This window comes from Bombyx mori, chromosome 18 (genome assembly GCF_030269925.1).
Source record: "Bombyx mori chromosome 18, ASM3026992v2".
NCBI classification, from domain to species: domain Eukaryota; kingdom Metazoa; phylum Arthropoda; class Insecta; order Lepidoptera; family Bombycidae; genus Bombyx; species Bombyx mori.
Genome location: NC_085124.1, coordinates 2166405 through 2180455, shown reverse-complemented (window position 1 = coordinate 2180455; position 14051 = coordinate 2166405). Strand labels below are relative to the sequence as shown.

At 36.9% G+C, this 14051-nt stretch overlaps 1 protein-coding gene across 1 annotated transcript in view; it reads right to left on the bottom strand.

The window, feature by feature from the left end:
• The window catches only part of LOC101742163 (breast cancer metastasis-suppressor 1-like protein), a 149558-nt gene that overhangs the window by 133200 nt on the left and 2307 nt on the right, over positions 1–14051 (bottom strand). Inside the window, exon 3 of the mRNA XM_004928076.5 lies at positions 13323–13416. Coding sequence (XP_004928133.1) covers positions 13323–13416 — 94 coding nt within the window. The remainder of the gene's footprint in view (positions 1–13322; positions 13417–14051) is intronic.

The window sequence follows — 14051 nt, the reverse complement described above, 5'->3', positions numbered from 1 at the left end:
GACGAGAAATTATAGCCTAGTATTTTCACCAATTTTACTAATATACTTCTGGACGGATTTGTATAAAATTTCGAACATACATAATTTATAGCATGGATTGGCACATATGATACGTATTATACTTTATTTATTATAAAAAAAGAACACAACATTCCTAACCTAAAAGTACATGTTATTATCCGCAACATGCTTCGTCAAAAAGTACAATACCTACTTTCAGCTGCAAGCGTCGTCATATTCTTACGTATTATTCTTTTTGTAGAAGTAAATAGTCCGAACAACGCTGGATATTTGTTCTAATATAAATACAAAAGTTCGTTCGCAAGTCGATCATTTTACGTTCCAACCAATTAGTACAAATTGACAAACAGTTTATCGACCAAAGCAATACAAGCAACACTTTATGACGGGAAAACTCAACATTTTTTACTGTTTTTAAAACTGGATTATTAAGAGCCAAACACTGCAGTTACAGAATAAAGTGAATAATAATAATGTGCAACGCTCAGAATTATAATAATATAATATTATAATAATACTCTGTTCACATTTAATTGCGTCATAACTGAATTACAGATTTACTATAAGAACGTATGTCGTAAAAAAATTTCAACTCATTGATTTTAATAACATCATATTATAGGTTTTTTTTATAGCTTAGATGGGTGGACGAGCTCAAGGCCCACCTGGTGTTAAGTGGTAACCGGAGCCCATAGACATCTACAACGTAAATGCCACCACCCACCTTGAGATATAAGTTCTAAGGTCTCAGTATAGTTCCAACGGCTGTCCCACCCTTCAAACCGAAGCGCATTACTGCTTCACGGCAGAAATAGGCAGAGTGGTGGTACCTATCCGTGCGGACTCACAAGACGTCCTACCACCACAAAGTAATATTTTAATATTTAGCAGATTTGTGGACTTCGATTGATTACATAAAAACTAATTAAATCGTGAGAAGTGACAGTGCAAGACGCACAAAGTTATTTATGTTACTTACGTCAATACTTGCTATGTGTATATTTGTGGTTTCGCAAACTTTATCACAAAAATACGTAGATTATATGGAAACCATCGAATTTTAGACTTTTATTTTAATATTTAGTGAGGTTATACGATATGTAAACTTAGTCAAAATACCTAATAGAAGCAAAAAAAATCTACCATGCATTATTTCAATCATTTTAGAAGAGGCAAGCTAAATTTCATCATTCACTGACAACTTTGGTTAGTCTCTATTAGTAAAAAAAAAAAAAAACTATTAAAGATCAAACTATACATACGGCGACGAAACAACGAAGCGTCTGTTGGAACTAAGCCTGACCTGCGTGAAACAAAATGGCCGCTTTTGGTTCTTATTCGAGGTCCACTGTGACATACCGATCTAAATGATAAGACTATTCGTTATCACACAGATCCTACTATGTGTTCATTAGTATTATGCTTATTGTAATATATCACGATTCATGTATTATCTATAGTTTTGTTTAATTATCTGATATTTATTACTTCTGTTCAAATCTTTTCTATTTAGATATTTTTATTGAACATGAAAGCATGAAATAGAAATGCAAGAGATGCGAATGTTGAATGTTGAATGGATGTGTGGAGTGACAAGAATGGACAAGATAAGGAATGAGTATATCAGAGGTAGCCCCAGTGATTGACAAATTAAAGAGCGGACGGTTAGTGTGGTATGGACATGTGATGCGTAGAAAGGAGATGCATGTGACTAGGAGATGTATGGAAATGGTAGTGCAAGATAGAGGGGAAAAGATCGACCGAAGAAGACATGGATGGAGTGTGTGATTGACGATATGAGAGAGAGTGAGTGTGAGTGTTGAGATGACGGCTGATAGATGATAATGGAAGAGAAAAATGTGCCGACTCCACCTAGTGAATAGTGGATAGGATAAGGCGGTGACAAAAAAAAGATGGTAAAGGAGCTCACATCCCCTCTTGCGTTAAGCGTTATTGTAATTCATAGACTTGCAATGCGAATACTGAAAGCTACATTGGCACGATTTTTGTAGTAGTATTAGCAGCTATTCCAACCCTTCAAACGGGTACGACTTCGCGGCAGACATGATCAGGTCTGCGGTACCCACCCGTGCGAGCTCGTAACCAGCCCGTACGCAGTGCAATGTGACTTACAATAAACATGACCACGTTATCACCACAAACGACTCGCACTATCGCGAAACACGTTCGAAAAGTGAACCAGGAATTTTTCGTATCACACTTAACCTACAATTAGTACAATAAAATGATGTGTGCAGTGTAGTAAATTTATGCGACCATTTTAGATGAAACGTAGACAAATACGATTAAAGAAAAATTAATAAAACATCTAATAGGAATTAAGGAAATCCTCTTGAAGTCGGTTAAAAAGCTCGCTACGTTTTTTTTAAGTACGTCGATTGCCACCAGACTAAGAGCACTGGACAGACACGAAGTACCTTTGCGAAGGCGATTCATGGTGCTAAAAACCTAAAAACCCAAAACCCAACAATATGCAGGGTTATGTGAGATAACTATTAAAAAATGGTTGTTATTAGTTTGATCCCTATCTACATCTATGCGTGCCTTCAATCAACGAAAGTTTCACTAACTTGAAGACGTACGATTGACTTAAAATGAGATTATCTTAATCAGACGACGACTAACTTGACATGAGATTATCTTAACTAGGATAACCTGAATAAAAAAAATATTGTATTTTAAATCCGGTTTCGGTATGCAAGTATTTAGTTTCATAAACTGCTTTTTACTGCTGTTCTGTGTGCAGTGCTGTGCTGTTCACTTTTATAAAATTTTAATCAAAAAAAGTCAAATGTGGGTATCACTGAACGATACAATTTTACTGAATAACATAGTATGATGCATATAGAACACATGAATGAGTCAGCTTTGAAACATGATCGAAATAACAAAACACAATGTCAGCTGGAATTGAGTACATCGCTTTTATTAATAAAATCATTATTGCGTTTATGAAAATAACAAATTGTATCCCTCAACTCACCAGAAATACGCTATTAGCTAATCGAAAGAGAACAACTAAATGGTTTTGAGGAGTTTTTCACATTTTATTTATTTATTTTTATTGTCCTAGTAGGCAGACGAGCGTACGGCCCACCTGATGATGAGTGGTTACCGTCGCCCATGGACTTCAGTAATGCCAGGGGCAGAGCCAAGCCGCTGCCTACCGTTCTTGATAAGTTGACTCTAGGCCAAAGCAATTTACATTATGTGTTTACATTACATAAAAAATCGTGACGAACCGGCTGGCCCTATGAAGTAAACGTTTTCAGAGTTGAAGGAAGACAATATTTAATATTTTTCATTAGTAGGTAGTTTTTCATATATATTTTTGTCGAGAAGTTGTTTTTGTTTGAAGAAAATGCAACACGATTTATTCAGATATAACCAGCCCTGATGTAGGTGATCCGAATCTATAATTTCCATTTTAACATTTTACTACACTACGCTCTTATGTGCTTTATACAGCCAATAAGCTAAGTAAACTGTTATACTCGTTAGTAGGGCTCTGGAAATGTCCTTCTTCAAGAAAATATATCTCAGCGATGTGTAGAAACGCGGTCCCTACGTGGAAAGTGTCATGTATAATGCTGATTATTCACCATCAAGTGAACTAAATTCTCGTTTGAGTTCAGAGTAAATAAAACGAGAAAACATCAAGCGATACGTACGCTCGTTCTCACATACCATTTAATTGGTTTCGGTAACTAAAAGTTACATTTTTCGGTTACCCAAAAACGAACACGCGTAAGCTGATACTGACCCAATTAGCCGGTATATAGAACGCTTCGTGAAGCTACAAGTTGTTTATTATACATAGCACGGGAAAGTTAGCTTATCTAGCTCAGAACAACTCGAGTCGATATTGCGATCATAGACACGAGATTAATTTCCGTGGAAAATGCCTAGACGCCATCACGTTGTTGTATAAAACATCTCTGTAAGATGGAAAGTATTTCAGAAACAGAGATTAATCGTACTTGACCTCTAGTAAAAAATTTCGAACATATTTGCAAGGAGTCGATTTGAACCGCCTCGATTGAAATAACCTTCCTATGCTTACGTAAGTACTATGCGATGCCACTTCGATAAAGCGGCAAGACACGAGAATCCTCTCATCGTGGCCGCCGGTAACTACATTCCCGGTCCTGCGGACAGAATGGAAAGCAGTCGACGTCGCCCAAAACACGTCATCTCGGATCCTCCCGATCCACTAACAGTAGTAGTAGATTCTGCGAAGCACGACTCTTGCTAGGGTTCGTGTTAGCATCGTCGTCAGGTTTGAGCCCCGTGAGCTCGCCTACTAGTTAAGGTTACGCTGGAATAGCCTCTCTAGGCTACCAGCTTAGGTAGGAAAAAAAAAAAACTATGCGATCGACATAATCGCGTATAATCAGTAATGATCTAGTAGTTAGTACTCTGTGAAGTGTAGTTTAATTTTTTTTTACTACGAAATAAAAAAATAAAGAATTCAAATGTGATTAATATAATAAATAATAGTTAAAAAAAACAAAAAAAAATACGCTTTTATAGAAAATCCAACTAAAAAAATTTAAAATGAATTTTAATAAATTTAAATTAAAAATAGTGCAAGAAAAAATTATTTTATTGTAAAAAAAAGCGTGTAAGTGTTTAGTGAATTGTCATCGGTCCTTAATAAGTATGCCGCATTTCGAGTTAATCCGATATTTTGAAGGGAGTCAAAATCATGTTCAAAGATTCCCTTACATAATTTTTTTTTTATTGCTTAGTTGGTTGGACGAGCTCATAGCCCACCTGATGTTAAGTGGTTACTGGAACCCATAGACATCTATAATGTAAATGCACCACCCATCTTGAGATATGAGTTCTAAGGTCTCTAAGGTATAGTTACAACGGCTACCCCACCCTTCACACCGAAACGCATTACTGCTTCACGGCAGAAATAGGCGGGGTGGTGGTACCTACCCGAACGGACTCACAATAGGTCCTACCACCAGTAAATACGCAAATTATAATTTTGCGGGTTTGATAATACCGTTAACTTCAAACGTATGTACGTCTGAAGTTAATAAAAGCGTATTAAAATAAGATGAAATTTTGAGTAATTTATGTTGACGGCCAATATCTTTATCCTCCCGAGTGACTCTGAATTCGGTTCACGGATCGTCTCCCACACGAACAAACACTGATCGGACCTACGACGGACTCGACTAATCAGTGGGTGTATTACGGAATTGGACAAAACATTGAGTATGTCATGTCCATATGTTACACGACACGACGGCGACCATTATTGGGAATTACATGTACCTAATTTCTCCTAAATTCTAGATCACATCTTCTCGAAGAAAAATGTAATACCACTGGAAATTTAGCTTGGCCGACATTACGCAGAAATGAGTACGGGATTCTTTGAGCTGATAAGTACGTCTTTTTTTTTAGTATAGGAGAAAACCGAATGATCATTGTTCTATACTCTTCGTATATAGTGTGTTACTTATAATATTTTGTATTCAAGTTTAACAATATTTGCTATGTGTATGTGCATTACTATAATTATCATGTTGTATTTGTTATTTTAGCTGTTCTACACACACTCATCACTTTTAATTATTATTCTCATAATCCTCTCGCAGGTCTGCTGGAAGAGATTTCTTAAAGAAATCAGCAGTGCCTTTGTACATAATTTTCCTATTACTCTGTACTATGTCATATTTTTTATGTGTACATAAATAAATAAAATAATAAATAATAATAGAAAATCACCGGATTCCCACCCGCACGGCGAGTGGAGCATGTGGGAGTTCATGAACCTCACTAAAAACTCCTGCCGCTCACAGCCGGCGCCCGCGATTCCGATCCACCAGGTAGATTCAGCCAAGCACTGCTCTTGCTAGGGCTAGTGTTAGCAAGTTCTTTGCAGGTTGAGCCCCTGAGCTCACCTACCCGTCCGGGCTTAGCCGGAATAGCCTCTCAGGCTACCAGTGAACAGGTAGAGAAAAAAAATGATTGTCATACATTTTCGCGAGTAATAAACACGTTTAAAACTACTTTTATGGTTTAATCTTGCATTTACCATGTTACTTTTATTAAATTTTATTAATAACATTTTAAGGTGGGTGGCGCATTTACGTCGTGGATGTCTATGGGTTCCAGTAACCACTTAACATCAGGTGGGCTGTGAGCTCGTCCACCTACCTAAGCAATAAAAAAAATAAAAATAACAAAATGATAATGATAATAAGAATATCGAGAGATTTAGTCTTAAAAAGTAAACTTCATGATAATGAATACGTACATAATTAAATCGTAATAAACTTCCACCGCTGAGTATATTATTATGGGTCCCCATTTGCATCACATATTGCAAAACAATTGCTTATTCGGTTGAACGGTCCACGGCCGAACTGGTATTAAGTGGTAACTAAAGCCCATAGACATCAAACAATGTAAATACAACCACCCATCTTGAGACATGAGTTCTAAGTCTCAAGTTCTATAGTACAACGGGTGCTCTAATTTTCACACCGAATCGCATTATTTTGTGGTAGAAATAGACAGGGCGGTAGTGTGGTACTTATCCGGACGATCAGAAGACGTCCTACCACCAATACCGTCTTTACCATAAGGGCACACGGGGCCGTGCCCAGGGCCCCCATTCTCAGGGGGCCCCGAAGGACCGACAATTTCTCTCACACATTTATTCTCAGAACATTTTTGTCGGGCACATTACACTTTTTTCACAAATCAGTAATCTCATCAGAAGGTATTTAGGTAGGAAGGTAAGGTATTTACAAGGCATATACTACGCCATTATATCGATGACTGCGCCTATTACTACTGTAATTAATAGTATTTCCGAACGCATCCTACCTAATTTACTAAGTACCTACACCATCTAGCAATCGTAACCAAAAAACCAGCAGCATTCTAATATCCTTAATGACATATTATATCATACTGTATTTGATTACCTATAATAAATGGTCATACTCAGTAAAAAAATGTTATTATAATTCGCTTTTTTTTTTACTTCCTAAAAGGGCCTCAAATTCTTGTGTGCCCAAGGGCCCCAGCCTAATTTAAGACGTCCCTGTCTACCACCAGTCATCAAATCGTTTTGTATCAACACAATTTAATTTGCCGGCCACCATTGTTAAATTCTCTTTCACACCGGAACCCGCGTTTGCTTACCAGCAGAAATTATGCGCACACTACGAGAATTAATATAGGCTTCTTCAATTACATACCGTTAATAATATAAGGTTTAAAAAAAACAAAAACGGTTTTTGAATCAGTTTTCGCTACGATAAATCTAGTAAACCCAAATCGATGTATCAACCGGTAGATTTTTTAGGGGTTCTGTAACCTCGGCCTCAATCACGGGTCACAACCATCACGGTACCAGCTCGACATCGCGCTGCTTATACGTGGTGAAGTCATGGTTTAATAGTGCCTATAAAAGCCTAAAATAAAAACAAACCTTTTGATTTTGGCTACCGAAGCCCATAAACATCTACGATGTAGATGCCGCCACCCACCTTGAGATATAAGTTCTACGGTCTCACAATGTAACAACGGCTGCACCACCAGTTTTTTACTAGTGGTAGGACCTCTTATGAGTCAGCACGGGTAGGTACCACCACCCTGCCTATTTCTGCCGTGAAGCAGTAATGCGTTTAGGTTTGAAAGGTGGGACAGCCGTTGTAACTATACTTGAGACCTTAGCACTTATATCTCAAAGTGGGTGACGCATTTACGTTATAGATGTCTATGGGCTCCAGTAACCACTTAACACCAGGTGGGCTGTGAGCTCGTCCACCCATCTAAGAAATAAAAAAAAACCTTCAAATCGAAAGCAGTAATCTTCACGGCAGAAATAGACAGACATCATCATCATCATCAGCCCTTATCTGCCCACTGCTGGACATAGGCCTTCCCCAATGCTTTCCACATAATGCAGGCAGATAGACAGAGAAATTTACCACAGAAATATGCAGAATTGCGGTCCCTATCCGAGCGGACTGACATTATGCCTATACTAACAGTAAAATTAGGAGCGGGCCACAAGAATATCTTAGGAATGAGAAGGAATTCGATGAGAATGTTAAATAAGTTTTATCAGGCACGGTCAGACCAATGTATAAATTTTAACACGTGTGAAATCGGCGGAACGTAAACCTTAAGAAATTTTCTATATGATCGTAAATGTCCTTCACTCATGTACTTAGAGTGTCCTATATAGATTACACGTTTAGCGGAAGTGTTACACGGCTTCGCTCCGTACGTACTACGTCTTCAGAGATTAGTTATATTTATTTCACCTCAGTAAGAAGGCGGCCTTTTTCAGCCCACTGAGCTTCTTGGCGGATCTTCTCAGTGGGTCGCGTTTCCGATCCGGTGCTACATTCTGCGAAGCACTGCTCTTGCTAGGGCGAATATTATCAAACGTCAGGTTAGAGCCGTGAGGTCGAGGTCAATATAATAGGTAGGATTTTTATGTCTTAGATCGTCGGTTTTCGATATACAAACTTAATAATATTATTATGAACCTCGATTATTTATGTTAGCAACGTTTTCGTTCACCTATACGTCAAGGCCAAGCTGAAATCGCATCTCAAGGCTATCAGTATAAGTAGAAAAAAAAAACGGCCTTTGGGTCCTTTTCAATTTTGCGGCCAAAAAAGTAACGATTTCATGAATTTAAACTTTCTCTAATTTTCCAAATTTTTTTTTGTATTTAGTCATGTTCTTTAATTATATAATATTCAATCATATTTTTTGTTTTACGCATTTGATAACGCCAACACGGATGACGATTTAAATAGGAACTTTTTTAAAAGCTTAGAAATCGTACTTCTTTTGTTTTTAATAATGTTCTAATATCCAGTTAGTTTTCCTTTATTATTGTATTATATACTGATTAAATCAAATTGTCGAATTTCAACACGCATTACTGGAAAAATAGCAAACAAGTTAGAATTTGAATTTCGAACCAGTGATACGAATGAGATTTGGGGTAGTTTTTAATGTATAACTCCTAATTTAACAATGTTTACGAATATATAGTTATAGGACCACGTGCCTGTTGTCATGACAACAAATTTACTGTACTTATAATTACGGTAACATTAAGCTTATGAGAATTAAATCAAACCAGTGATCCCGCGGTAGTCGAAATTCAACTATAATTAATTGAAATTATAAGTTTGAACATTATTATGGTTCTGTTATCAGAGACTATTATACCTCTATAATCACAGATTTTGCCAAGACTACACTTTGGACAAATAATTTTAAAGATAAACAATAGTAAACTATTCTCAATTTGACCACAGACTTTAAGCAATGAGAAAAGTTTGACAATAAACAGAGAATATACCTAGTATGTGTGTGTCAAATACATGGTAGTGTGTGTAATGTTTCCTTTATTGATTTAATGTATTTTCAAGGCAAAATTTAAAAAAAATATTAGCGTCCTGCACACTTTATCTATATTCTCTATAAGTGTGGGAGATTTCATACTGCTCCGTCCGCGCAATTTTGGTAAAAAGTGGTACAAAGTTGTAGCTTCACGTATTAATATAGATAACTCGCTTTTGGTCCCAAAATTTAAAACGACCCCTTTACTGCGTTTTAATTCGTTCTTTATCTTTTTCAAGTTTCTTCGAAATCACATCAAAGGCGTCGTGATATGACATTCGATGAAACGAAATAGCGACACTAAAAAGAGACAAACGTTTACTATAAGGGGGATGGCCAGCGAACAGTCTATAGTGGTAAGGCAAAAAATATAAATACATAATTATGTAGCATGACTGCGCTACGTAAGAAGTAGGTACTCAAGGCAAGAAGTAGTTACTTCTTTTTTTATTATTGCTTAGATGGGTGGACAAGCTCACAGCCCACCTGGTGTTAAGTGTTTACTGGAGCCCATAGACACCCAGAACGTAAATGCGCCACCCACCTTGAGATATAAGTTCTAAGGTCTCAAGTATAGTTACATTTACAAGATTCAATTTCAGTTTCATCTTTTTAATTAATTTGTTAAGACAACTCGCGCGCCACCTATCGCGTTACGATGGTACTACATCATAATGAAGTCGTCGTCGTGGCCTAAAGGATAAGACGTCCGGTGCATTCGTATCTTGCGATGCATCGGTGTTCGAATCCCGCAGGCGGGTACCAATTTTTCTAATGAAATACGTACTTAACAAATGTTCTCGATTGATTTCCACGTTGAAGGAATAACATCATGTAATAAAAATCAAACCCGCAAAATTATAATTTGCGTAATTACCACCACCCTGCCTGTTTCTGCCGTGAAGCAGTAATGCGTTTCGCTTTGAAGGGTGAAGCAGCCGTTGTAACTATACTGAGACCTTAGAACTGATATCTCAAGGTGGGTGTCGCATTTACGTTGTAGATGTCTATGGGCACAAGTAACCACTTAACACCAGGTGGGCTGTGAGCTCGTCCACCCATCTAAGCAATAAAATAATAATAATACTTTGCTGACGTCACAACGACAGTACTAAGTTTAAACGCATTACAATCAATGACACACAGACAAACAGCCAAACTTACTATTTATCGTTAGAAAACTGAATCGTACTAATCTGTACCACAAACTATTGAATAGGAAAATAGTAATCGCGAGATTAGAGCCGTAAAAATGTTGGTCCGTGAAATGGATCAGTGTAAAGAGTAACATAATATAAACTTCTTTGACGAACAATGCGTTGAAATCTTTTGGGGGGCGCGGCAGGGGGTGTCCTATTCCTAAAACTACGTCTTACATGAAAACATAACAATTACGTGCGATTATCATCATGTTACATTACAATCGTTATCAGTTATGACGCGTGTTGATAACGATTCGGAATTCACGTTATTTTATATAATTACGTCTTAATAAGAATTGCCGGTGCAAACATTTTTTTTTTTCTATATAATCCGCATTAACTTGAACTAAAGCGATTTTTTTTTATTGAAACATCTCACATCTAAAAACGGAAACGGTGATCTTAAGTTAAGTTTTTAATAAAAACTGCGATTGACGAAACTTTGCATTCTAGTTTAATATTTCTACTTTTGTGACAACTAGCGCCATCTAGTTTACGCCTTGTTAACTATTTGTGAACGAGATAAGCAACTGCGAGTTACACAGTCTAAAACGTTTTTATTGACCTAAAGTTTAAGCCTTATACTAACTAGGTAACAAAACATTAATATTTTTTTCTCGTAACGACTTCATACTGAATGTATTGTTATTATTTGTTTTATAAATATTGTTTCTTTTTTTATTTATTTAAAATATTCGTTTCGAATGTACTGTTCCATTACTGTTACCAATATTTCCAATAAATTCATAAATATGGCATAATAATTTATTGTTTTCAATAATAAATACCGCGCAAGATTAATAAGATTTTTTCTTAAACTAAGGATATAGGCTTGAAACGGCAGGCCTGTGCAGTGGTCGCGGAAAAACGAAATACATATATTCGTTCTTATATTCCTATATTCAAATTATCAGAAACTATTAACTATTATCAGATACTAGCTCCAAGGAGGAATCAGGATGCGGGAAATAGAAAATCCATTGCGGTATAGGAATCAAGAACAAATAATTCCAGTTCTTAGCTTAGGCTACATTTAGTTTTTTTTTTCCACAGGAGAAAATCGCCGGATCCCCACCCGCGCGGCAGATGGGGTATGTGGGAGTTGAACCTCACTAAAAACGCCTGCCGCTCACAGACGGCGCCCTACCTCAGACCGGGCCGGAGCCAAATCGGGGCCATTGAGACGGCGGAACAGGGTTGACGCAGATCACATTACATCCATCCCGCAGTCTTCATGTAGTAGTAAAACATAAAGAAAATTCATAGAAATTGCTCAAATTCTCGTATCCATAACGTTTTTTTTTTTATTGCCCTTGTAGCCAGACGAGCATACGGCCCACCTGATGGTGAGTGGTTACCGTCGCGCATGGACTTCAGCAATGCCAGGGGCAGAGCCAAGCCGCTGCCTACCGCTTAATACTCTCCACAAGCCTCGTTTGAAGAAGGACATGTCATAACGTTCTTAGATAACGTTAAGGCTCCACCAGTAGCTTGTGTTTGTCTGTCTGTTTATCCAGAGACTCATTTACCAGCATTCAAAATCGTCATTAGAACGAATGCTATTATTTTAATTTAAATGCATTACAGATAGATATTTAGAACAAATATTGAATTGTATGAAGATACAATGAGAACAATCATATACTCACCTTTGTTGGAAATCAATGAAAACTGAAAGACCGGAAGACATATGTTTTCCAAAGAACTAAGTAGTTTAATGAGCTGGGTGATTGTTTTTCATTCATACATAATTCTGTCTCATCATCCAACACTTACATCAATTATAATAATATTAATAAGCACAGTTTTAGATTGAGGTGAACAATGGACAGCTCTTAAAAATTTTTTTTCAATTGAGTTACAGTTATATTATAGAAAATTGGCTTAGAAAGCTTAGAGTGAGCATGGTAACTAAAATTTTGGCACTTATAATGCATTCTTACACTCGTTAACACAACGACCTAGCTTCATTATCAATATCTTTACATCTTGAACTCTTCACATATAACTGAATCTATACCTTTAACATTATTATCACAATACTATGCAAATTTTGGTTACTGTCTATACATGGTTATACTGGTGGTAGGACCTCTTGGGAGTCCGCACGGGTAGGTACCACCACCCCACCTATTTCCGCCGTGAAGCAGTAATGCGTTTCGGTTCGAAGGGTGGGGTAGCCGTTGTAACTATACTGAGACCTTAGAACTTATATCTCAAGGTGGGTGGCGCATTTACGTTGTAGATGTCTATGGGCTGCAGTAACCACTTAACACCAGGTGGGCTGTGAGCTCGTCCACCCACATAAGCAATAAAAAAAAAAAAAGAAAAAAAAAATACATCATTATACTATTACATATTTTAAACAGTTCTACGACTGATTAAGCCAAAAACTTTAGTGTTTAAATTCAGAGACTTATGTCCAGCAGTGAACAACTGTGGGATGATGGTGATGGTGATATTATGTTTCGTGATGGTATATTATGCTTGTATTGATCGTTGATTAAAATTCTATGCACAAACGCAAACAGAAGAATGTTTTTCTTTTGCTGTTATTCACCATGATTGTAATGTTGAATTGAATATTTAAAATGTTGGTTTTGCTTTGGGAAACAACGTTTTGTTTTTATTGAACACAGATATTACTCCTGAGAGGGTATAACAATTACTTACCTTGAAATGTTGGTGTGCTGCTTGTTCTTCAGCCTCAAACTTGTGTTTTATGTTCTCGATCCTCATTTGCTTGAGTATGCCGGCTACTTCGATTCTGGAGATAACCGTTACTGAATTAGATCATATATCATATACACCCAATTCATTCATACATTTGAGTCGACTATTATCAAAGGCGGCAATCTGACTTTTGGACAATGATTGGTAAATCAGAAAAACAAATTATTGACTTTGTATTCCATCGGCAGTCACAAAACTCTTCGGAACGACATCTTAGATAAATAACAGGTTAACTATTAACCTTTATTTAATGCAGGTTTTGAACCGTATTCTTTGAAGGAGACGATTATATTCAAATCAATCTGTATTGACATATCAATAAAATTTTGTTGTCCAAATGCACAGATTGCCGCCTTTGATAATAGACGACTCATTTAAATTATTTACTATAACTATCATGTATAGGGTTCTGGTATGGAATCTTGGCTTCATAAAGCTTTTACTACCTCACTGTACTACCAAGGAACTCTTAAAGGGTCAGGGCAAAAACTCCAGTGCCTAAAATGCTTCAAAATCATTGTCTATTTTTTAAATCACATCTTAACTTCGTAAAAGTAACAGACTGTCATAGAGCCAGTGCCTCATATTCTAGTAACTGTTTTGCACCTGTAATAATGTACTTCCTGAAGGTGCTGGAATGGCAGGAGTGAGACTTGCAACACATATCTA